Source organism: Cucurbita maxima, unplaced genomic scaffold, assembly GCF_002738345.1.
Source record: "Cucurbita maxima cultivar Rimu unplaced genomic scaffold, Cmax_1.0 Cma_Scf00003, whole genome shotgun sequence".
Classification (NCBI taxonomy): domain Eukaryota; kingdom Viridiplantae; phylum Streptophyta; class Magnoliopsida; order Cucurbitales; family Cucurbitaceae; genus Cucurbita; species Cucurbita maxima.
In genome coordinates, this window is record NW_019272019.1 from 2,402,693 (window position 1) to 2,423,069 (window position 20,377).

General features: G+C 40.0%; 2 protein-coding genes and 14 non-coding genes across 18 annotated transcripts; 15 read left to right on the plus strand and 1 right to left on the minus strand.

Moving 5' to 3' along the window:
• Positions 1-108: 108 nt before the first annotated feature.
• Positions 109-180, plus strand: TRNAM-CAU. The gene has a single exon. It is a non-coding gene; the product is annotated as a tRNA-Met (tRNA).
• Positions 181-313: 133 nt separating this feature from the next.
• TRNAM-CAU lies at positions 314-385 on the plus strand. The gene has a single exon. It is a non-coding gene; the product is annotated as a tRNA-Met (tRNA).
• A 124-nt stretch (positions 386-509) lies between these two features.
• Positions 510-581, plus strand: TRNAM-CAU. Its single transcript has one exon. It is a non-coding gene; the product is annotated as a tRNA-Met (tRNA).
• Positions 582-871: 290 nt separating this feature from the next.
• On the plus strand, positions 872-943 carry TRNAM-CAU. Its single transcript has one exon. It is a non-coding gene; the product is annotated as a tRNA-Met (tRNA).
• Positions 944-1,076: 133 nt separating this feature from the next.
• On the plus strand, positions 1,077-1,148 carry TRNAM-CAU. Its single transcript has one exon. It is a non-coding gene; the product is annotated as a tRNA-Met (tRNA).
• A 60-nt stretch (positions 1,149-1,208) lies between these two features.
• On the plus strand, positions 1,209-1,280 carry TRNAM-CAU. Its single transcript has one exon. It is a non-coding gene; the product is annotated as a tRNA-Met (tRNA).
• Positions 1,281-1,398: 118 nt separating this feature from the next.
• On the plus strand, positions 1,399-1,470 carry TRNAM-CAU. Its single transcript has one exon. It is a non-coding gene; the product is annotated as a tRNA-Met (tRNA).
• Positions 1,471-1,588: 118 nt separating this feature from the next.
• On the plus strand, positions 1,589-1,660 carry TRNAM-CAU. Its single transcript has one exon. It is a non-coding gene; the product is annotated as a tRNA-Met (tRNA).
• A 330-nt stretch (positions 1,661-1,990) lies between these two features.
• On the plus strand, positions 1,991-2,062 carry TRNAM-CAU. Its single transcript has one exon. It is a non-coding gene; the product is annotated as a tRNA-Met (tRNA).
• A 260-nt stretch (positions 2,063-2,322) lies between these two features.
• TRNAM-CAU lies at positions 2,323-2,394 on the plus strand. Its single transcript has one exon. It is a non-coding gene; the product is annotated as a tRNA-Met (tRNA).
• A 507-nt stretch (positions 2,395-2,901) lies between these two features.
• On the plus strand, positions 2,902-2,973 carry TRNAM-CAU. Its single transcript has one exon. It is a non-coding gene; the product is annotated as a tRNA-Met (tRNA).
• A 483-nt stretch (positions 2,974-3,456) lies between these two features.
• On the plus strand, positions 3,457-3,528 carry TRNAM-CAU. Its single transcript has one exon. It is a non-coding gene; the product is annotated as a tRNA-Met (tRNA).
• A 178-nt stretch (positions 3,529-3,706) lies between these two features.
• TRNAM-CAU lies at positions 3,707-3,778 on the plus strand. The gene has a single exon. It is a non-coding gene; the product is annotated as a tRNA-Met (tRNA).
• An 820-nt stretch (positions 3,779-4,598) lies between these two features.
• On the plus strand, positions 4,599-4,670 carry TRNAM-CAU. Its single transcript has one exon. It is a non-coding gene; the product is annotated as a tRNA-Met (tRNA).
• Positions 4,671-8,045: 3,375 nt separating this feature from the next.
• On the minus strand, positions 8,046-14,575 carry LOC111476822 (microtubule-associated protein TORTIFOLIA1-like). The gene is made up of 5 exons (XM_023120639.1): positions 13,642-14,575; positions 12,751-12,942; positions 10,345-10,444; positions 8,644-10,226; positions 8,046-8,515 (listed from the first exon to the last, which is right to left on the minus strand). Exons 1-5 carry the CDS (start codon positions 14,350-14,352, stop codon positions 8,321-8,323), a joined length of 2,781 nt encoding a protein of 926 aa, XP_022976407.1. The 5' UTR covers positions 14,353-14,575; the 3' UTR covers positions 8,046-8,320.
• Positions 14,576-17,351: 2,776 nt separating this feature from the next.
• On the plus strand, positions 17,352-20,037 carry LOC111476940. 3 transcript variants are annotated; one of them, XM_023120820.1, is made up of 2 exons: positions 17,352-17,594; positions 18,958-20,037. In XM_023120820.1, the coding sequence occupies exon 2, from the start codon at positions 19,029-19,031 to the stop codon at positions 19,575-19,577; it is 549 nt and encodes a 182-aa protein (XP_022976588.1). In that variant the 5' UTR covers positions 17,352-17,594; positions 18,958-19,028; the 3' UTR covers positions 19,578-20,037. The 3 variants fall into 3 exon arrangements, with proteins under 3 accessions (XP_022976588.1, XP_022976589.1, XP_022976590.1); XM_023120821.1 differs by lacking the exon at positions 17,352-17,594 and adding an exon at positions 17,773-18,173; XM_023120822.1 differs by lacking the exon at positions 17,352-17,594 and adding an exon at positions 18,703-18,723.
• The last annotated feature ends 340 nt before the right edge of the window (positions 20,038-20,377 follow it).

The window sequence follows — 20,377 nt, forward strand, 5'->3', positions numbered from 1 at the left end:
TAATCCACAGGTCATCGGCCCACAGGTCCCAGGAGCGAAACCTTGCTTTAATAGGATATTTTCACCTTTTGATCGAAACCTGGCTTTGATAGTATATAATGGTCCGCTATCAAAGTGGCGCAGCGGAAGCGTGGTGGGCCCATAACCCACACGTCCCAAGATCGAAACCTGGCTTTGATAGGATATTTTGAACGCAAGGAAGCCTTGTGGGCCCATAATCCACAGGTCCCAAGTGCAAAACCTTTCTTTAATAGGATATTTCAAGTTAACCCTTTTGATCGAATCAATCTATGATGGTATATAATGTTTAGCTATCAAAGTGGCGCAGCGGAAGCGTGGTGGGCCCATAACCCACAGGTCCCAGGATCGAAACCTTGCTTTGATAGGATATTTTGAACGCAGGAGGTGTGGGCCGATAATCAACAGGTCCCAGGAGCGAAACCTTGCTTTAATAGGATATTTTCACCTTTTGATCGAAACCTGGCTTTGATAGTATATAATGGTCAGCTATCAAAGTGGCGCAGCGGAAGCGTGGTGGGCCCATAACCCACAAGTCCCAAGATCGAAACCTGGCTTTGATAGGATATTTTGAACGCAAGGAAGCCTTGTGGGCCCATAATCCACAGGTCCCAAGTGCAAAACCTTGCTTTAATAGGATATTTCAAGTTAACCCTTTTGATCGAATCAATCTATGATGGTATATAATGTTTAGCTATCAAAGTGGCGCAGCGGAAGCGTGGTGGGCCCATAACCCACAGGTCCCAGGAGCGAAACCTTGCTTTAATAGGATATTTTCAACTTTCTATCAAATTGTAGTTCAAGCTAACCCTTTTGATCGAAACCTGGCTTTGATAGTATATAATGGTTAGCTATCAAAGTGGCGCAGCGGAAGCGTGGTGGGCCCATAACCCACAAGTCCCAAGATCGAAACCTGGCTTTGATAAGATATTTTGAATGCAAGGAAGCCTTGTGGGCCCATAATCCACAGGTCCCAAGTGCAAAACCTTGCTTTAATAGGATATTTCAAGTTAACCCTTTTGATCGAATCAATCTATGATAGTATATAATGTTTAGCTATCAAAGTGGCGCAGCGGAGGCGTGGTGGGCCCATAACCCACAGGTCCCAGGATCGAAACCTGGCTTTGATAGGATATTTCAAGTTAACCCTTTTGATCGAATCAATCTATGATAGTATATAATGTTTAGCTATCAAAGTGGCGCAGCGGAAGCGTGGTGGGCCCATAACCCACAGGTCCCAGGATCGAAACCTGGCTTTGATAGGATATTTTGAACGCAAGGAAGCCTTGTGGGCCCCAAGTGCGAAACCTTGCTTTAATAGGATATTTCAAGTTAACCCTTTTGATCGAATCAATCTATGATAGTATATAATGTTTAGCTATCAAAGTGGCGCAGTGGAAGCGTGGTGGGCCCATAACCCACAGGTCCCAGGATCGAAACCTGGCTTTGATAGGATATTTTGAACGCAAGGAAGCCTTGTGGGCCCCAAGTGCGAAACCTTGCTTTAATAGGATATTTCAAGTTAACCCTTTTGATCGAATCAATCTATGATAGTATATAATGTTTAGCTATCAAAGTGGCGCAGTGGAAGCGTGGTGGGCCCATAACCCACAGGTCCCAGGATCGAAACCTGGCTTTGATAGGATATTTTGAACGCAGAGAAGCCTTGTGAGCCCCCATAACCCACAGATTGTGAAACCTGACTTTGATAGGGATATTTTGAACGCAGGAGGTGTGGGCCGATAATCGAACGCAGGAGGTGTGGGTCGATAATCGAACGCAGGAGGTGTGGGCCGATAATCGAACGCAGGAGGTGTGGGCCGATAATCGAACGCAGGAGGTGTGGGCCGATAATCCACAGGTCCGAGGAGTGAAACCTTGCTTTAATAAAATTTTTCAACTTTCCATCAAATTGTAGTTCAAGTTAACCCTTTTGATCGAATCAATCTATGATAGTATATAATGGTCAGCTATCAAAGTGGCGCAGCGGAAGCGTGGTGGGCCCATAACCCACAGGTCCCAGGATCGAAACCTGGCTTTGATAGGATATTTTGAACGCAGGGAAGCCTTGTGGGCCCCCATAACCCCACAGATTGTGAAACCTGACTTTGATAGGGATATTTTGAACGCAGGAGGTGTGGGCCGATAATCCACAGGTCCGAGGAGCGAAACCTTGCTTTAATAGGATTTTTCAACTTTCCATCAAATTGTAGTTCAAGTTAACCCTTTCAACTTTCCATCAAATTGTAGTTCAAGTTAACCCTTTTGATCGAATCAATCTATGATAGTATATAATGGTCAGCTATCAAAGTGGCGCAGCGGAAGCGTGGTGGGCCCATAACCCACAGGTCCCAGGATCGAAACCTGGCTTTGATAGTATATTTTGAACGCAGGGAAGCCTTGTGGGCCCCCATAACCCCACAGATTGTGAAACCTGACTTTGATAGGGATATTTTGAACGCAGGAGGTGTGGGCCGATAATCCACAGGTCCGAGGAGCGAAACCTTGCTTTAATAGGATTTTTCAACTTTCCATCAAATTGTAGTTCAAGTTAACCCTTTCAACTTTCCATCAAATTGTAGTTCAAGTTAACCCTTTTGATCGAATCAATCTATGATAGTATATAATGGTCAGCTATCAAAATGGCGCAGCGGAAGCATGGTGGGCCCATAACCCATAGGTCCCAAGATCGAAACCTTGTTTTAATAGGATATTTTTTAACGTAGGGAGCGGAAGCCTTGTGGGCCCATAATTTTCCCATAATTCACAGGTCCGAGGAGTGAAACCTTGCTTTAATAGGATATTTTCAACTTTCCATCAAATTGTAGTTCAAGTTAACCGTTTTGATCGAAACCTGGCTTTGATAGTATTTAATGGTAAGCTATCAAAGTGGCGCAGCGGAAGCGTGGTGGGCCCATAACCCACAGGTCCCAGGATCGAAACCTGGCTTTGATAAGATATTTTGAACGCAGGGAAGCCTTGTGAGACCCCATAACCCACAGATCCCAGGATCGAAACCTGGCTTTGATAAGATATTTTGAACGCAGGGAAGCCTGATATTTTGAACGCAGGGAAGCCTTGTGAGACCCCATAACCCACAGGTCCCAGGATTGAAACCTGACTTTGATAGGGATTATTTTGAATGCAGGTGGTGTGGGCCCGATAATCCACAGGTCCCAGGAGCGAAACCTTGCTTTAATAGGATTTTTCAACTTTCCATCAAATTGTAGTTCAAGTTAACCCTTTTGATCGAATCAAACTATGATAGTATATAATGGTCAGCTATCAAAGTGGTGTGGCGGAAGCGTGGTGGGCCCATAACCCCCAGGTCCCGAGCGAAACCTTGCTTTAATAGGATATTTTCAACTTTCCATCAAATTATAGTTCAAGTTAACCCTTTTGATCGAATCAATCTATGATAGTATATAATGGTCCACAATTAAAGTGGCGCAGCGGAAGCGTGGTGGGCCCATAACCCACAGGTCCAAGGATCGAAACCTTGTTTTAATAGGATATTTTCCCATGATCGATATTTTGAATGAATGTAGTGAAGCGTGGTGGGCCCATAATCCATAGGTCCGAGGAGCGAAACCTTGCTTTAAATAGGATTTTTCAACTTTCCATCAAATTGTAGTTCAAGTTAACCCTTTTGATCGAATCAATCTATGTTAGTATATAATGGTCAACTATCAAAGTGGTGCAGCGGAAGCGTGGTGGGCCCATAACCCACAGGTCCCAGGATCGAAACCTGGCTTTGATAGGATATTTTCAACTTTCCATCAAATTATAGTTCAAGTTAACCCTTTTGATCGAATCAATCTATGATAGTATATAATGGTCAGCTATCAAAGTGGCGCAGCGGAAGCGTGGTGAGCCCATAACCCACAGGTCCGAGGATCAAAACCTGGCTTTGATAGGATATTTTGAACACGTCCCAAGAGCGAAACCTTGTTTTAATAGGATATTTTTCCAAAATCGATATTTTGAATGAATGTAGTGAAGCGTGGTGGGCCCCCATAACCCACAGGTCCCAGGATCGAAACCTGACTTAGATAGGATATTTTGAACGCAGGGAAGCCTTGTGGGCTCATAATCAACAGGTCCCAAGAGCGAAACCTTGCTTTAATAGGATATTTTCAACTTTCCATCAAATTGTAGTTCAAGTTAACCCTTTTGATCGAATCAATCTATGATAGTATATAATGGTCAGCTATCAAAGTGGCGCAGCGGAAGCGTGGTGAGCCCATAACCCACAGGTCCGAGGATCAAAACCTGGCTTTGATAGGATATTTTGAACACGTCCCAAGAGCGAAACCTTGTTTTAATAGGATATTTTTCCAAAATCGATATTTTGAATGAATGTAGTGAAGCGTGGTGGGCCCCCATAACCCACAGGTCCCAGGATCGAAACCTGACTTAGATAGGATATTTTGAACGCAGGGAAGCCTTGTGGGCTCATAATCAACAGGTCCCAAGAGCGAAACCTTGCTTTAATAGGATATTTTCAACTTTCCATCAAATTGTAGTTCAAGTTAACCCTTTTGATCGAATCAATCTATGATAGTATATAATGGCTAGCTATCAAAGTGGCGCAGCGGAAGCGTGGTGGGCCCATAACCCACAGGTCCCAGGATCGAAACCTGACTTTGATAGGATATTTTGAACGCAGGGAAGCCTTGTAGGCCCCTATAACCCACTTTGATCGAATCAATCTATGATAGTATATAATGGTCAGCTATCAAAGTGGCGCAGCGGAAGCGTGGTGGACCCATAACCCACAGGTCCTGATAGGATATTTTGAACACATGGAAGCCTTGTGGGTCCCCATAACCCACAGGTCCTGATAGGATATTTTGAACACATGGAAGCCTTGTGGGTCCCCATAACCCACAGGTCCAGAGAAGAGTGAGCCCAGTAACCCTTAGGTCCTAGGAGAGAAACTTTGTTTTAATAGCATCAAAGTGGCAGCAGCGGAAGTGCCATTTTCAACTTTCCAACAAATTGTAGTTCAAGTTAACTCTTTTGATCGAATCAATCTACTGATAGTATATAGTGGTCAGTTATCAAAGTGACGTGTGGTGGGCTCATAGGAGCGAAACCTTGTTTTAATAGGATATTCTCAACTTTCCAACAAATTGTACTATCAAAGTGGTGGCGGAAGCGTTTCGGCCCATAACCCATTGGTTCTCAACTTTCCAACAAATTGTAGTTCAAGTTAACCCTTTTGATCGAATCAATCTACTCAATCTACTGATAGTATGTAATGGTCAACTATCAAAGTGGCGCAGCGGAAGCATGGTGGGCCCATAACCCACAGGTTAAGTTTTGATCGCCCTTTTGATCGAATCAATCTACTGATAGTATATAATGGCAGTTGTCAGAGTGGCGGCGGAAGCGTTTGGGCCCATAGCCCATAACCCATTGGTCCCATGATTGAAACCTGGGGCAGCGGAATCAATCTACTAATAGTATATACAATGGTCAACTATTAAAGTGGTGGGCCCATAAACTTGTTATATTAGACAATTGAGTTGAATCCCATAAACTTGTTATATTAGACAATTGAGTTGAATATATTAGACAAATGGTTAATTCCGTCTGTATAGCTTATTTCAGAATATTTATAGCGTCTTTCTTCTATAAGCCAGCTTATTCATCTTTACAAAATTTGAATTTTCGTAATTCATTTGTTAAAAGGTCCCAGGAGCGAAACCTTTTTTTAATAGGATATTTTCAACTTTTCAAGTTAACTCTTTTGATCGAATCAATCTACTGATAGTATATAATGGTTAGCCATCAAAGTGGCGCAGCGGAAGCGTGGTGGGCCCATAACCTATAGGTCCCAGGATCCGAAACCCTGGCTTTAATAGGATATTTTCAACGGAAGCCTTGTGGGCCCATAACCCACAGGTCCCAGGAACGAAATGGATATTTTCAACTTTCCAACAAATTGTAGTTCAAGTTAACCCTTTTGATCGAAACCTGACTCTGATAGGACATTCAAGTTAACCCTTTTGATCGAATCAATCTACTGATAGTATATAATGGTGAGCTATCAAAGTGGCTGGCGTAGTGAAAGCGTGGTGGGCCCATAACCCACAAGTCCTAGGAGCAAAACGGATATTTTCAACATTCCAACAAATTGTAGTTTGTAGGTAGTGTTGGGTTCGTTTTTCCGAGTTTGATGCTTGTCAAGTATATGTTTTATTTTTTTTAATATTATTTTGTTATTTTTAATTATTTTTTTTAGTTTATATAATTTTTAATTGCAAAGGTTTAAGTTTATATTATTTATTTATTCTTTTTTAGTTTATATTATTTTTAATTTCTTTATTTTGTTATTTTTAATTACAAAAGTTTAAGTTTATATTATTTAATTATTTTTTTTAGTTTATATTATTTTTAATTTCTTTATTTTGTTATTTTTAATTACAAAGTTTTAAGTTTATATTATTTTTAATTTCTTTATTTTGTTTATATTATTTTGTTATTTTTAATTATTCTTTTTTAGTTTATATTATTTTTAATTTCTTTATTTTGTTTATATTATTTTGTTATTTTTAATTACAAAGGTTTATTAATTAGAATAAGCTAACATATAATTTCTTTATTTTGTTTATATTATTTTGTTATTTTTAATTACAAAGGTTTATTAATTAGAATAAGCTAACATATAACTATTAAGGTTTACATTTAAGTTATTTGATCCATGTTTTAAAATTATATATATATATAACTAAGTTTACATTTAAGTTATTTTGACAATGTTTTAAAATTATATATATATATATATATAATAATTTTAAAACATATTCTAAATTTTAATTTATTTATTACGATATTATTATATCATAATTTATATATATTTTTATTTTTTTAGTTTAGAACTCTTTTTATAGGGTTACATATAAATAGGCATATTTATATTATTTTTTATTTTTAATTACAAAAGTTTATTAATTAGTTTACATTTTAAGTTATTTTGATAATATATATATTATATATAATTTTAAAATATATTCTAAATTTTTATGTATTTATTACGATATTATTATATTATAATTTTTATATATTTTTATTTTTTTAATAGTTTAAGGCTATCTAAAGTCTAGACTTACTCATAAATAGGCATATTTTAATTAAAATATTTTTATATATTTTCTTACACTAATCTTTTTTATTATTGTTTATTTAATTTCATGATTTTCATTGTATTGCTTTTTAATTGTTTATTTAATTTCATGATTATCATGGTATCTTTTTTATTGTTTATTTAATTTCATGATTATCATTGTATTTTTGTTAATTTAACCAATTCTCAAGAAATGTTAATCATTGTATTTTTGTTAATTTAACCAATTCTCAAGAAATGTCGGTACAACTTGTTGAACTAGGTTAATATGTTACCATTTTATTGAATTTGTTTTTTTTTTTTTTTTTTTGTCAACAATTATAGATTGATTTGTGTTTGTAAACTTTTAATATATTTTATTTAAGATTGTATTCGAATAATTATAAACCGTAAATAAATAAAACTCTAAAAAAAATTGACAACCCAACCCTTAAAACTCTAAAAAAAATTGACAAACCTTGTATTCGAATAATTATAAACAGTAGATAAATAAAACTCTAAAAAAAATTGACAACCCAACCCTGACCCAACCTGAAAATAGAGGGTTGGGTTGAGTTGTGAAAAGTTTCCGGTTAGGTTACCAATCCAACCAACCCGAACTTTTGGGTTTGGTCAAAAAAGTCCCACAACCCTACCCAACTCGGACCATGTACACCCCTAGTAGTTTGAGTTATCGGACCATGTACACCCCTAGTAGTTTGAGTTATCGGACCATGTACACCCCTAGTAGTTTGAGTTAACCCTTTTGATCGAATCAATCTACTGATAGTATATAATGGTCAGCTATCAGAGTAACGTGGTGGATCCATAACCCACAAGTCAGCTTGCTCTTATAGAACATTTTCCGATAAAAATCCACAACGAATTTCTCTACTCTCCTTTTTCATATAGAATAAGGCTGTGAATCTACCATTTTTCATATTTGATTTCTAAACTCTCTTTTTCTTGATAATCACTCAAAAGCACAACAATATTAACATTTACAGACGATTCAATCACGGTTCTTGATAGTAATCTCGAGCAAAAAGAAAGAAAAAAAAAACAAACAAACAAAAATCCCGAAAACGCTTTTCTAAACGAACAAATATGTATCCCATTTTCAATTCATTTTGGATGGAAAGAATAGAATTTTGTTCATCCATTCACCAAAAAGTGTTTAGCAATGAGTATCTATTGGAGTTGTCCAATATCAATTCTCCAAGCAGATGCCAACTGAGCCAAAAGTTGGTCAGGTAATGCCCCTTCCCAATCTTCAGGAGTATCCATCGTTGAAGAAGCTTCAAGAACATTTAATAACAGTTCTTTCTTCATATCCATTGGAATCCCCACACAATCAGGCCCATTGTCCAATATGATATCTACCAACTGAAACACCATGCCCAAGCATTATAATTAAGACCCGAACCGGGTTTCGAATCGTTCGAGTTAAGGATTCTAAGTATATTAACAGGTTGAAGAGTGTTGTTATAGATCGAGTCAAAGAAAAGACATACCTGTTGAATCCAAGATAAACATATGTCGAACAAGTTCTGTTCGAGTAGAAATTGTCCCACGGCGCGGAAGATCTCAACGGCTATCTCGTTTGAGAATTGGTCGACCACGGGACCGGTTCTTTCCATTAGTTTTATGAGCAAAATGTCGTCCCCTGTAGAGAGAACTTCAGCATAAGCTGTGTCCATATCACCTACCTGAAGGGCATCCATTGCATTAGTCCAAGACGTCCATACTGGATCCCGTTCTTGACCGACATTGTCGTCTTCCATGGCTTCTGCTGTCAATTCGGGAATCGCCACTTTCGGGGTCCTAGATATACCGTTGTCTTCGCCAGCTACTCGAATGGCTTCTAACGTTGCTTCGTCTTTTGATGCTTGCCAAACACTTCTTGCAGATGGTCCCTCACCAAGTCTTAAAGGTCCAGCACCTTTATCCCAGGCTCTTCTGTTACCTCCACCTTGGTCGATTTCTTGTTCGGATTTCGATGACCTATTGTCAATGCCACCATCTAACGATCTCTTAGAGCTCATCTGTCCGTTTCTCGACATGTAAACAGGATAGTCCCAAGTCTCATTCATGTCGGGTCTCCATGCAGCATTCCTTCCCCTCATGTTCGAACCGATTCCTTCTGATTGAACGAACCTCTCTCCGAAAGACATTCGTCCATCATTGTTTCGGCCAAACTTGGCACCGGGATAGTCCAAAATTCCACTATACTTGCCTAGAGGCCTATTAGACGTTCCTTCGAATCCTAGAGCAAAATTACCTCTCCTACTTGATGACACAGATAAATCTCGTGCCATGTCTTCGACAACTCTCTCGAGTCCACGAACTCTATTTTCCAAAGTTATCATGCCATCATGAGAGCCTCCCATGAAATCCTGCAACATGTTCATCAAATGTGCCTGTTGCCTCTCCAACTGCAATAGCTGCCTCTGGATAGCGGACCAGCTTCCTTTGTTATTCATGTAGGCGCTTTCTGATTGGGCATCCATTTTGGAGAAGTCCGAACGAGCGCCAGAAGATTCTCGTTGAGATATTTCACTTTGATCATTCACATTGTACGCTCTTGTTCTCGAGTCTCTTCCATTAAGTTTCCCCTCATGCCATTTATCACGCCCAAGATCATCGTAATCCCTCGGCTTAGCCATTTGAGCTCTTTCCGAGTCTCGAAATTTATTGAATGCACTTTGAAAATCATCTGCTTGAGTGTTTTCAACATGAGTTGATCTTAACCCAGCATTTGCATCCTCAGGCTCCGGTTTCTCGTCGTTTGTGTTCGAAGAACTGGCATGTCTGCGAGGAAGAACCACCTCGACAGGCAAATCCCCGGACCCCCTAGTTTCGAGTTTCTGAAAGAACTCTGGGTTCAACTCTTTGTCGGTTAAAGCAGGTACTTTCTTCTTCAATATTACAGCTGCTTTATCTGAAATACTACCACATTTCGTTTTCGAAGCTGAATTCGATACAGGGACGGAATCCTCGGATTTATCTTTGTCTAATGACCTCCCTCCCTGAGGAGAATTCGCATTTTTCAGGTCGGACTTTTTGGACAACTCCGCTGAGTCCTGGTTTTCACCATCTGAAACATACAAGCAAGAACAGCGCATCGAAATGGAACGAGAGTTAGATGGCACGAAAAAAAAAGGTAATCCTCCAACGTCCAGAAGGAAGTAAAAAGGGAAGACGAATCACTACACCTTGAGATTCATTCTGGCTTTCTGCAGCTCCGTCGGTTTTCCCAGCAAGTTTCTTCCAGAGCTGTAGTGCCTCGGTCATGCTGTCTCGAACGGGTCTTATCTGTAAAAATAATCGGGGTATCATTAATATAACAATCATAATTTCTTTTCACATGCATATATATCAATGAGATTCAGAAAAGCACTCAATTAAGATCAGGAACCTTATTGTAACGGTCCAAGCCCACCGCTAGCCGATATTGTCCTATTTGAGTTTTCCCTTTCGGACTTCCCCTCAAGGTTTTTAAAATGCATCTGTTAGGGAGATGTTTCCACACCCTTATAAAGAATTTCGTTCTCCACCCCAACCGATGTGGGATCTCACAGTCCACCCCCCTTTGGGGCCCAGCATCCTCGCTGACACTCGTTTCCTTCTCCAATCGATGTGGGACCCCCAATACACCCCCTTCGGGGCTCAGCCTCCTCGCTGGCACATTGCCTAGTGTCTGGCTTTAAAACCATTTGTAATGGCTCAAGCTCACTCTAACAGATATTGTCCTCTTTGGGCTTTCCCTTTCGGACTTCCCCTCAAGATTTTTAAAACACGTCTGTTAGGGGGAGGTTTTCACACTCTTATAAAGAATGTTTCGTTCTCTTCTCCAACTGATGTGGGATCTCACACTTATCCTATATATTATACATAACATCATTTTCAGGGTTTTTCATCGGTTAAGCGTTCTGCCTTGAGGTTCAGACCCGAGAATTCGAGTACCTTTCCTCGAATATCTCAAGTTCTTAACCAGTGCCATGGGAAAAATCATCCAAAATGTCTACCCAAAGAGATCTGTAAACCAAATTCCATTCCAAACGACAACAAGCAGCCACTAAAATATGCTTGAAAGCTTCAACTGCTCCAATACTCTCACCAACAAAGGTCTGGAACGTTCATTCATAATAAAGCTTACAACAGGAGAAGATGAGTGTAACAGTCCAAACCCACAACTAGCAGATATTGTCCTCTTTGGGCTTTCCCTTCGGAACTTCCCCTCAAAGTTTTAAAACGCGTCTGCTAGGGAGAGGTTTCCACACCCATATAAGGAATGTTTCGTTTCCCCCTCCAACCGATATGAGATCTCATAATGAGCTCCAACCATCCCCCGTTCAATAAGTGTAAATGAATAAATTGTGAATTCTGCATATGCTAGTAACTTTTTTCTATGCCTAGTTCAAGTTGTTCATGCTTTTCACTTAAAAGGAATTGGCTACTTTGATCAGGAAGACTTAAAGCTAAACTTAAGAAGGCTGCTATCTTGTACTCAGAAACCAATAACATTCTTTTAATCCATTGGAGTATGCTAGAAATGCTTCCGTATGCAAATGTACTTTCTTCTGGTTATTGATACCTGGATTTCCTTCAATCCATGGCATTCACCGGTTCAATCTTAGATGTCCTCTCCTGGTTTGATAAACATTAATGGATGACATTATCATTGAAGGCCAAACGTGAGATCCCACATCGGTTTGGGAGGAGAACGAAACATTCTTTACGAAGATGTGGAAATCTCTTCCTAGCAGACGCGTTTTAAAAACCTTGAGGGAAAGCCCAAAAGGAAAAGCCCAAAGAGGATAGTATTTGCTAGCGGTGGGCTTTGGCCATTACAAATGACACCAGAGCCAGACACCGAGTGATGTGCCAGCAAGGTGTGTCAGCAAGGATGTTGGGCCCTGAAGGGGGGTGGATTGGGGGTCTCACACGATTGGAGAAGGGAACGAGTGTCGGCGAGGACGTTGGGCCCTAAAGGGGTGGATTGTGAGATCTCACATTGGTTTGGGAGGAGAACGAAACATTCTTTACAAGGGTGTGGAAACCTCTCCCTAGAAGACACATGTAAAAAAACCTTGAGGGGAAGCTTGAAAGGAAAAGCCCAAAGAGGACAATATTTGGCTAGCGGTAGGCTTGGGCCATTACAAATGGAATCAGAGCCAGACACCGAACGATGTGCAAGCAACGTGTGTCAGCAAAGATGTTGGGCCCTGAAGGGGGGTGGATGAAGAGTCCCACGTCGATTGGAAAAGGAAATGAGTGTCGGCGAGGACGCTGGGCCCTAAATGGGGTGGATTGTGAGATCCCACATTGGTTTGGGAGGAGAACGAAACATTCTTTACAAGGGTGTGGAAACTCTCCCTAGTAGACGTGTTTTAGAAACCTTGAAGGAGAAGCCCGAAAGGGAAAACCCAAAGAGGACAATATCTGCTAGCGGTGGGCTTAGGTAGAAAATTGACATATAGTCTAGCAAGTTTATGAGTAAAAAGATAGCTAAAATTCTTGAATGTGTTAACAGGAAACACACACACCAAACCAAACCAGAGATAGAGCAGGGCAAATGAGATGCTTTATACAAAGAACAAATGAAAGCAAAAGATAACCTTGTCGAAACGGCAAGCCTCAAGAACTGCCAAAGTGGAAGCACCTCCATCTGTTATGAAATTGCTTGAATGCAATGCTAATGCACTTAGTGCATCAGCTGCTGCCTTGCGTGTTGCCCAATCAGTGCTCCCAAGTAACTCATGAATACTTGGTAGCAAATGTTCCAAGCTCTGTTGTCCAATGGCACCGACCTAAAACAAGTCATTGGATCATCATAAATTGCCTTTGGTTTCTCATAAAAACTAAACAATCTATCATATGTAAATATTTTAACCGTAAAGGAATACCGTATCATATATTCACGACTTGCTCAAACAAGAGAGAAAGAAAAATCCAATTCTTCAGAGATATTACAATATGTTCTCTATGGTAACTGGGTTCGTTGATTATGGTCAACAAAGAGTACGAGCTGCAAGGTACATTGGTCGGGTCAGGTTTGTTTGGCATCTATGCCCCCCTACCCTCCAAACAGTATGGGAGCCTTTCAACTCATACTGCTCACACTCCTAGATCTTCACGACAACTCCTCCATTATAGTGTGAGCTAGGAGCAGCTCTAAAAAGCAAGGCCTACTTCCAAATTCACTTTCAACAACACCACGAAAAAGGTCAACTATGATAACCCACTAATCTGATCATAGGTGAAATCCAATCCCTTGGCCTCTACTCGGCAAATAGAATAGGTGTTTAGTTCTTTCTCCTTCGCCTTTGAAGGATTGAACGAGGTCTAGCAAATGAGCATTCGACTAAACTATCCTCTTCTTCTTATACTGTCATAGTGCCCTGTTTCTTAGTCCTCACTCCCCTCTAAATATCATTAGTTATTCATGAATCTAAGCTTAAATACCATACCATGATGGAAAAAACAATGAAATAGAGAGTAAAACGAACCTGTGATAAATTGGATACCACAGTCAAGAGTGAAGCCTTTGCCAAAAAATTTGGATTGTTGAGCAACTTACAGATCCTGGGGCAAAGCTTCTGAAACGCCATGATGGGTGGGCTGGCGGCACACTCCACCATCTTAGCCATACATAATGCGGCACCAGATTGAACGCCCTTGTTCTGTTCTCCCATAGCCTCAAACAAAGGCTTAACAAACAAAGCCACCACAGAGCCAAGACCTCCATTATCACCACCAGAACTATCCCCTTTCAAATACTGCGCCGACAGTGCACCAATGGCATCTCTACACGAATCCTTCACGCCAGAATCCGCATCCTTAACCCTTCTTATGATATGGGCTATAATTTTAGTCAAATGGGTGGAAGTAGAATCGCTATGAGAAGCACAAACGAGTGTTAAAAGCCGCAATGATTCTTTCTTCACAGCGGGTTTTGGGTCGGAAGAGGAGTCGTAGAGGCAATTAAGCAGCATAGGAATGGCTTCCGGGGAGATGGACTGGATGATTTTCTCCATGTCGTCAATGGCGATCTGGTGGGTGTCTCGATCGGAGAGCTTAGTGATAGCGGTGAGAATCCTTTGCTTGAGTTCAACCATGGCGAGATGGGAAGATAGAGAAGAAACCGAGGATCTGGATGTGGGCGGCGATTGAATTGGGGGTTTTGTGGGTTTCGATGATTTGGGTGCTTGAGAACTCATTATGAACGAAAGCAATGGCGGAGACTCGATTCAGAGCTTCAATGGAGGTTAAGGAACAAGAATGCAGGTGAAGAAGAAGAAGAAGATCAGTCGATTCGAAGAAGGTGGGAAGCTTGCAGGAGACAAAAATGGAAGGAAGGTGGGGAAGAAATGGGAGAAGTGAGAAGCAAGTCTTGTGGGTCAGCAATCAAAGTAGAAATGAGGGCTAAAATCACGAAGTTTTTTCGAATTGATAGCCAAACGAGACCTGTATGACTGCTTTAACCGCTTTATTTCCCCCCTTTTCTGAATTTTTGGATCATTCTTGGAGGCCCATTGGGTAAGATTTCCACGTCACTCGGAGAGAAGAACGAAACACAGCTTATAAGGATATAGAAATTTCTCCTTAGCAAACTCGTTTTAGAAAGAAGCCTGAAAGGAAAAGCCTAAAAAGGACAATATCTTAGGCTTAGGATGCTACAAATGGTATAAGAGTCAGACACCATACAATATGTCAGTTGGTAGGCTGAGCCTCGAAGGGGGTGGACATGAGGCGATGTGCCCACAAGGACGCTGGGTCTCGAAGGAGGTGGAGTGGTGGGGTCTCGGGCAATGTGCCCGTGAGGAGGCTAAGCCTCGAAGGGGGTGGACATGAGTCAATGTGCCAGTGAGGACGTTGGGTCCCGAAGAGGGGTGGATTGGTGGGGTCCAACATCAATTAGACTAAAGAACGAGTGTCAGCGAGAATGTTGGCCCCAAAAGGGTAGATTGTAAGATTCCACATTGGTTGGGGAGGAGAACAAAACATCGGGACCAAGCGCCAGCGAGGACGCTGGGCATCGAAGGGGGTGGATCGTAAAATCTACATCGGTTAGGGAGGAAAACGAAACACCCTTTATAAGAGGGTGGAGACCTCTCACTAGCAGACACGTTTTAAAAACCTTAAAGGAAAGCTTGAAAGGAAAAGCTCAAAAAAGAGATCTCGAGAAATGGAGTTCATAGCAATGGAGGTGCTAAATAAGGAAGAAGAAGAATGGGGTTGGAAAGTGGAAACCACGTTCAAGTTCAAATTTGTGTACAAACTTCATAAATTCCTTGGAGAAATGTCTATCCATTTGGTCTTCAATAGAGATTCTTCTACAAAGATTTTTTTACCCTTCGAACGTTTGCTAACTTAATATACATTTATCAAAGGTCGGGATAGATGTAGTAGGGGTTGTAAATCGAAAGATACACGACTTGAAGATATGACACTAAAAGTTGTAGTTGGTTGTCTTTCATATCGAATAGTTGAAGCAACGGGTTAGGATATTGTGAGACCCCACATCAATTGGAGAGGAAAACGAAACATTCCTCATGAGGGTGTAGAAACATTTCTCTAGCAGACCCATTTAAAAATCGTGAGGCTAATGGTGATGTATAACGAGCCATTGGGTTGTTACAAATGGGATCAAAGTCATATAGCAGGTGGTGTGCCAGCAATGACACTAAGTTCCCAATGGAGGTGGATTGTGATATCCCACATCAGTTGGAGAGGGGAACAAACCATTTGTTATAAGGGGTGTGGAAACGTTTCCCTAGAAAACGCGTTTTAAAAACCGTGAGGATAACAGTGATGTGTAACAGACCAAAGCAGACAATTTCTACTAATAGTGGACTTAAGCAGTTACAGCTATAATCGAACACAGTGGACTTAAGCAGTTCTGCTAACAGTGGACTTAAGTAGCTATAATCGAACAATTGCTATTCTATATTGACATGTTTTGAGGGTTGGTAGCCCTAAAAGTTCTTCCCTCCTATGTCTAATAAAACCCTAAACTTTTAATTTTGTATTTGGTAGATCATTAAATTTAAAAAAATTTAAAACCCTATGAATTTATAAATTTAAATTTTTTGTATCTTTACAGACCAAGAACTTCCATTATATCGATAACAGACCGTTCATTAAATTATTATATACATATGTCGATAATTTAGATATTAAAATTTTCTAATCACAATTTATATTAACTTAAATTTGGGATTATTATTATTATTATTATTATAATTTTTGTAAATTGAATTTTACCAATTAATGATGGAGAGCCAGCTAATATTAGGTGGCCAAACTGTCATATAATGCCATTTAGTATTTTATTTTTTTTCTCTTTTACCCAAAATTAAAATTTTTAACTTTTAAATGTATTTTTCCATTAAATTTAAATTAATAATTATTGAACTTTCTCTTTCGGGCTTCCCTTCCACACCCTAGTGTTTCGTTCTCCTCCCAACGACTGTGAGATATCACAATCCACCTCCTTTCAGGGCCGAGTGTTCTCTCCAACCAATGTGAAATATCACAATTCACCCTCTTTCCGGGCTCAGCGTCCTCCCCAACCAATGGGGATATCACAATTCATATCCTTTCAGGACCCAACATCCTCCCCAACCAATTTGGGATATCGTCCTCCCCAACCAATGAGAGACATCATAATCCACCCCCTTTCAGGGCCTAGCGTTCTCGTCGATACTCGTTCCTTTATTCAATCGATGTGAGACCCCCACCAAATCCATCCACCCCTTTGGGGCCCAACTTCTTTACTGGCACTCCGCTTCATGTCTATTCCCCTTTGGAAAATAGACTCCTCGCTAGCACATCGCCCCATGTCAAGTTCTGATACCATTTGTAACGACTCAAGCCTACTGCTAACAGTTATTGTTCTCTTTGGACTTTTTCTTTCACGCTTCCCCTCAGCTTTAAAACGCGTCTGCTAGTAAAAGGTTTCCACATCTTTATGAAGAGTGTTTCGTTCTCCTCTCCAATGGATAAAAGTATTTTAAATCAAATAAAATCAAAATGATATTTTTATCCAAAATGATGAAATTAAAATTAATCTAAAAGGTCAACTAATAAAAAAAATGAATATTTCAACCATTAAAGTTTGATTTTTTTAAAAAATAAAAATAAAAAGAAAAAATGATCTGAAATGAAAGAGAAAGTTCTTACTTTACCCAGAAAAAAGAAAAAAAGTATTAAAAATGAAATTGGTATATGAAAATAAAAATTTGTTTGTGGGGGAAAGCCGAGCGTGATTGATGAAGAAAGGACGATGGCCAAACTTTTTTGGAGATGGAGATCATTACAATTTGAGATCTAATTTCATCCTTCAATCTTCTCCGGAGCTTCAGATTTTGTTGCCATTTTCGGTTCATAACTTAAAAACCCTATTTCCCCCTTTTGATCTTCCCTTCTTGGCTGCAGATTTTGCCGATTTTCTCTTGTGGTATGCTCTCTTTCTCTCTCGTTATTGGTGAAGTGTTCTTGTTTTTGGTTTTTCATCTTCCTTTGATTAATGGATGATGTGTTCTTTTCTGAAGCGATTGATGATTTTGTTGGTTGTTTCTTCTTTGATACATTGTTTGAATCGCTTTGAGTGGCCTTTTTGATTATCACTTCTTTGATTGGAGCTCATTAACTCTGGTTGTTGATGTGATGTTCAAGCTGATATACTTTTAATGTTGATTTGAATGACTTTTGATGTGGATTTGCTTTACGAATTTTGTGGATAACTTCTAATCTTAATTGAATGATATCAATTGTGTGGGGCAGAGGGAGTAGATAGTAAGCAAGAACACTGTCCTTTCGAACTAACTGTGGTGTTTTCCATTGAAATTGGTTCGTTGGCAATGGCGTCTCTAGAAATTTGTGGAAAACGATCCTCCATTAGTTGCACCGTTTTCTTCGATTTGTTACTCTTTCGAGTTTCGTGGGAGACATGACTCGTGTTCGTCTATGGGAGATTCGACGGATTAGATATAGAGCCTTTCGTGATCTTTCCTTGCAAAGGTCTCCCCCATTTCAGGTTCCTTTGCTCAAATGACATCCATTTTGGAAAAGACCTTGTTTGATTATAAGCAATTTGAGCTTTATTCTCTTGACTTTGATTCAGGGAGTCTGTTTAGATCTATGCTTCAAGGATGAGCTCATCTGGTCTCTTGAATCCTTGGATTTTTTTCTTTGTCAAATCTTTACTCCGCAAAACTAAGGAAGATTTGCATTCCTAAGCTGTTAAAAGTTCTTTGCTTGGCATGTCTCTTATGGGTGGATTCATATCTTCAATGTTGTCTAGAGATCTTTCCTTTTTGTGTTTGTTGTATGCAAATGGGAGAGTAGGATTTGACTCTCTGTCTTTGAAGTTGCTCTTTTTGTGGGAAGTATGGCACTGTTTTTTTCTTTCTATGAGTTGATGATTTTTGGAATCGTGAGGCGTAAAAGAAGCATTTTCAACGAGATCCCGAAACCACCAGCCACTCCGCCCAGTTTAATTCCTCCCCCTTTGGGCTTTTGGTCCTAAGTTTTCTTTCATAAGCTATTGGGCCTCTTCCCGCAATTTTCATTACATTTTCTCTCATGTTAGTAGTTTCGTTTTCAAGAATCATTTTAACCATTCCATTCTGTCACATGAACTCGTTGCTGTGCTCGTTTAGTTTCTATATCGTCCGGGCCTCCTCTCCCTGTATGATTCTGTGGTGGATTGAATATAATAGTAATTTATCCACTTCTTTGTTTCTGAGTCTTATGAACTCCAATTTGCAGGATCACCCTGTGTTACAATCAATTCTTACAGTTCTCTACTTCTATTTCAGGTGATGATATGATAATGGATTGTTGAATAATCTTCCTCTTCCTTCCTAAGAGATACTTATCTGAAAAAATCATGGTTCAGAAACTGCAACCTATCAAAGGAGGTGGAGGATCCATTAACGTCGGAGCCACCGGAACGATTAGCTCCCTAATGATGAGGGAATTAGAGTCTATGAGATCTGTCCCGAAAAAGCCGGTAGCTTCCAAAATCAAATCTTCATCTGCTACTAGGACTGTTTCATCTGCTGCTTCCATTCCCAACAGACTACATCAAAGTAAATCGTTCGACGCTGCATCCATTCCTAACAGACTACAACAAAGTAAGTCGTTCGACGAGGTAAGCAATAGAAGGTATAATACTGTTAATAACCGAAGCTTTGGGAAGTCCCATAATGCTACTAAGGCCGGTTCAAGGGATGTCCATCGTATGCCAATGCTTGGTTCTAATGATGTTTATACAGATGGAAATAGCTATAGAGAGAAACCAGAAAGGAAAGGACTTAGAGCAGTTCCGATTGTGGACGTTAAGTGTAATAACCCGGATAGAGCTTGGTCTAGTCGTCCTCTATCAAGTCGACTTAGAAAACTCGGTTTTTCAAAGCTATCAGAAACCTTTGCTTGATTCTGCAAGTCTTTCTATCTGAATATTTGTCACTTTAGGAGGTTTTCTTGTAGTTAGTTGTAGGGTTTCAAATGATGTATAGAAAGAACTTCCTGTGGAGCCTGTAACTGAGTCCCGACGACCCGAAAATCAACCAGTGGTTGCATAAAATGATATCAAAGTCTGCCATGTGCGCCCCCTTCATCAGGAGGCTGCTCTCACTCAACTGTCTTCTTGGAAATCTAGCTGATGGGAAGCTAAACCGTGTTCGGTTTGTTGGTCGTTTTATTCGACATGTTTGTGTCCAGAACTTGCAAGTTTGTAATGGTAAAGATTGCCTTTGCCACTTGGGTCCCTTTTTGATGTTTTGCTATGATTTGGGTTGGATAGAATGTGTTGTTTGGGTCATCGGGACATATGAACACCGTGTAGAACACTTTTGAGGATGTTGTGATGCCTCTTTTATGTTCAGTTTATTGCATTTGGGGAGAGAGGGATCCCACTTTTTACATTGATCTACTAATTCTATAATAAATAACAGTTTTAGTTATTTAAAGACTTCTACTTGGAAGGCAATTATGAGTTTAGTAGATGTCTATTTTACCTGCCGGGTCGGGGTTTTGTAGGGACTCGTTTTGAATGGAAGGAGATTATCCGTTTAAACGGAGGATAGGGAGATTTTTCTTCGTTAGATAAATGGGGTCGGGACAGGATTAAATTTCTCATCCTTGTCCCCGCCCCACATAACACACACATGCACACATACATGCCTGCAAACACAGATAACTCGACACACACGTACACATATTTAATAAGTCCAC

Excerpts from the sequence above, each read along its gene's own strand:
- LOC111476822 (XM_023120639.1), bottom strand. The coding sequence starts at position 14,352 with ATGAGTTCTCAAGCACCCAAATCATCGAAACCCACAAAACCCCCAATT. Across the intron at positions 10,227-10,344 it reads AAGCCAGAATGAATCTCAAG|ATGGTGAAAACCAGGACTCA; the intron begins GTGTAGTGATTC and ends TGTATGTTTCAG. Across the intron at positions 8,516-8,643 it reads GTTTATCTTGGATTCAACAG|TTGGTAGATATCATATTGGA; the intron begins GTATGTCTTTTC and ends ATGGTGTTTCAG.
- LOC111476940 (XM_023120820.1), top strand. The coding sequence starts at position 19,029 with ATGGTTCAGAAACTGCAACCTATCAAAGGAGGTGGAGGATCCATTAAC.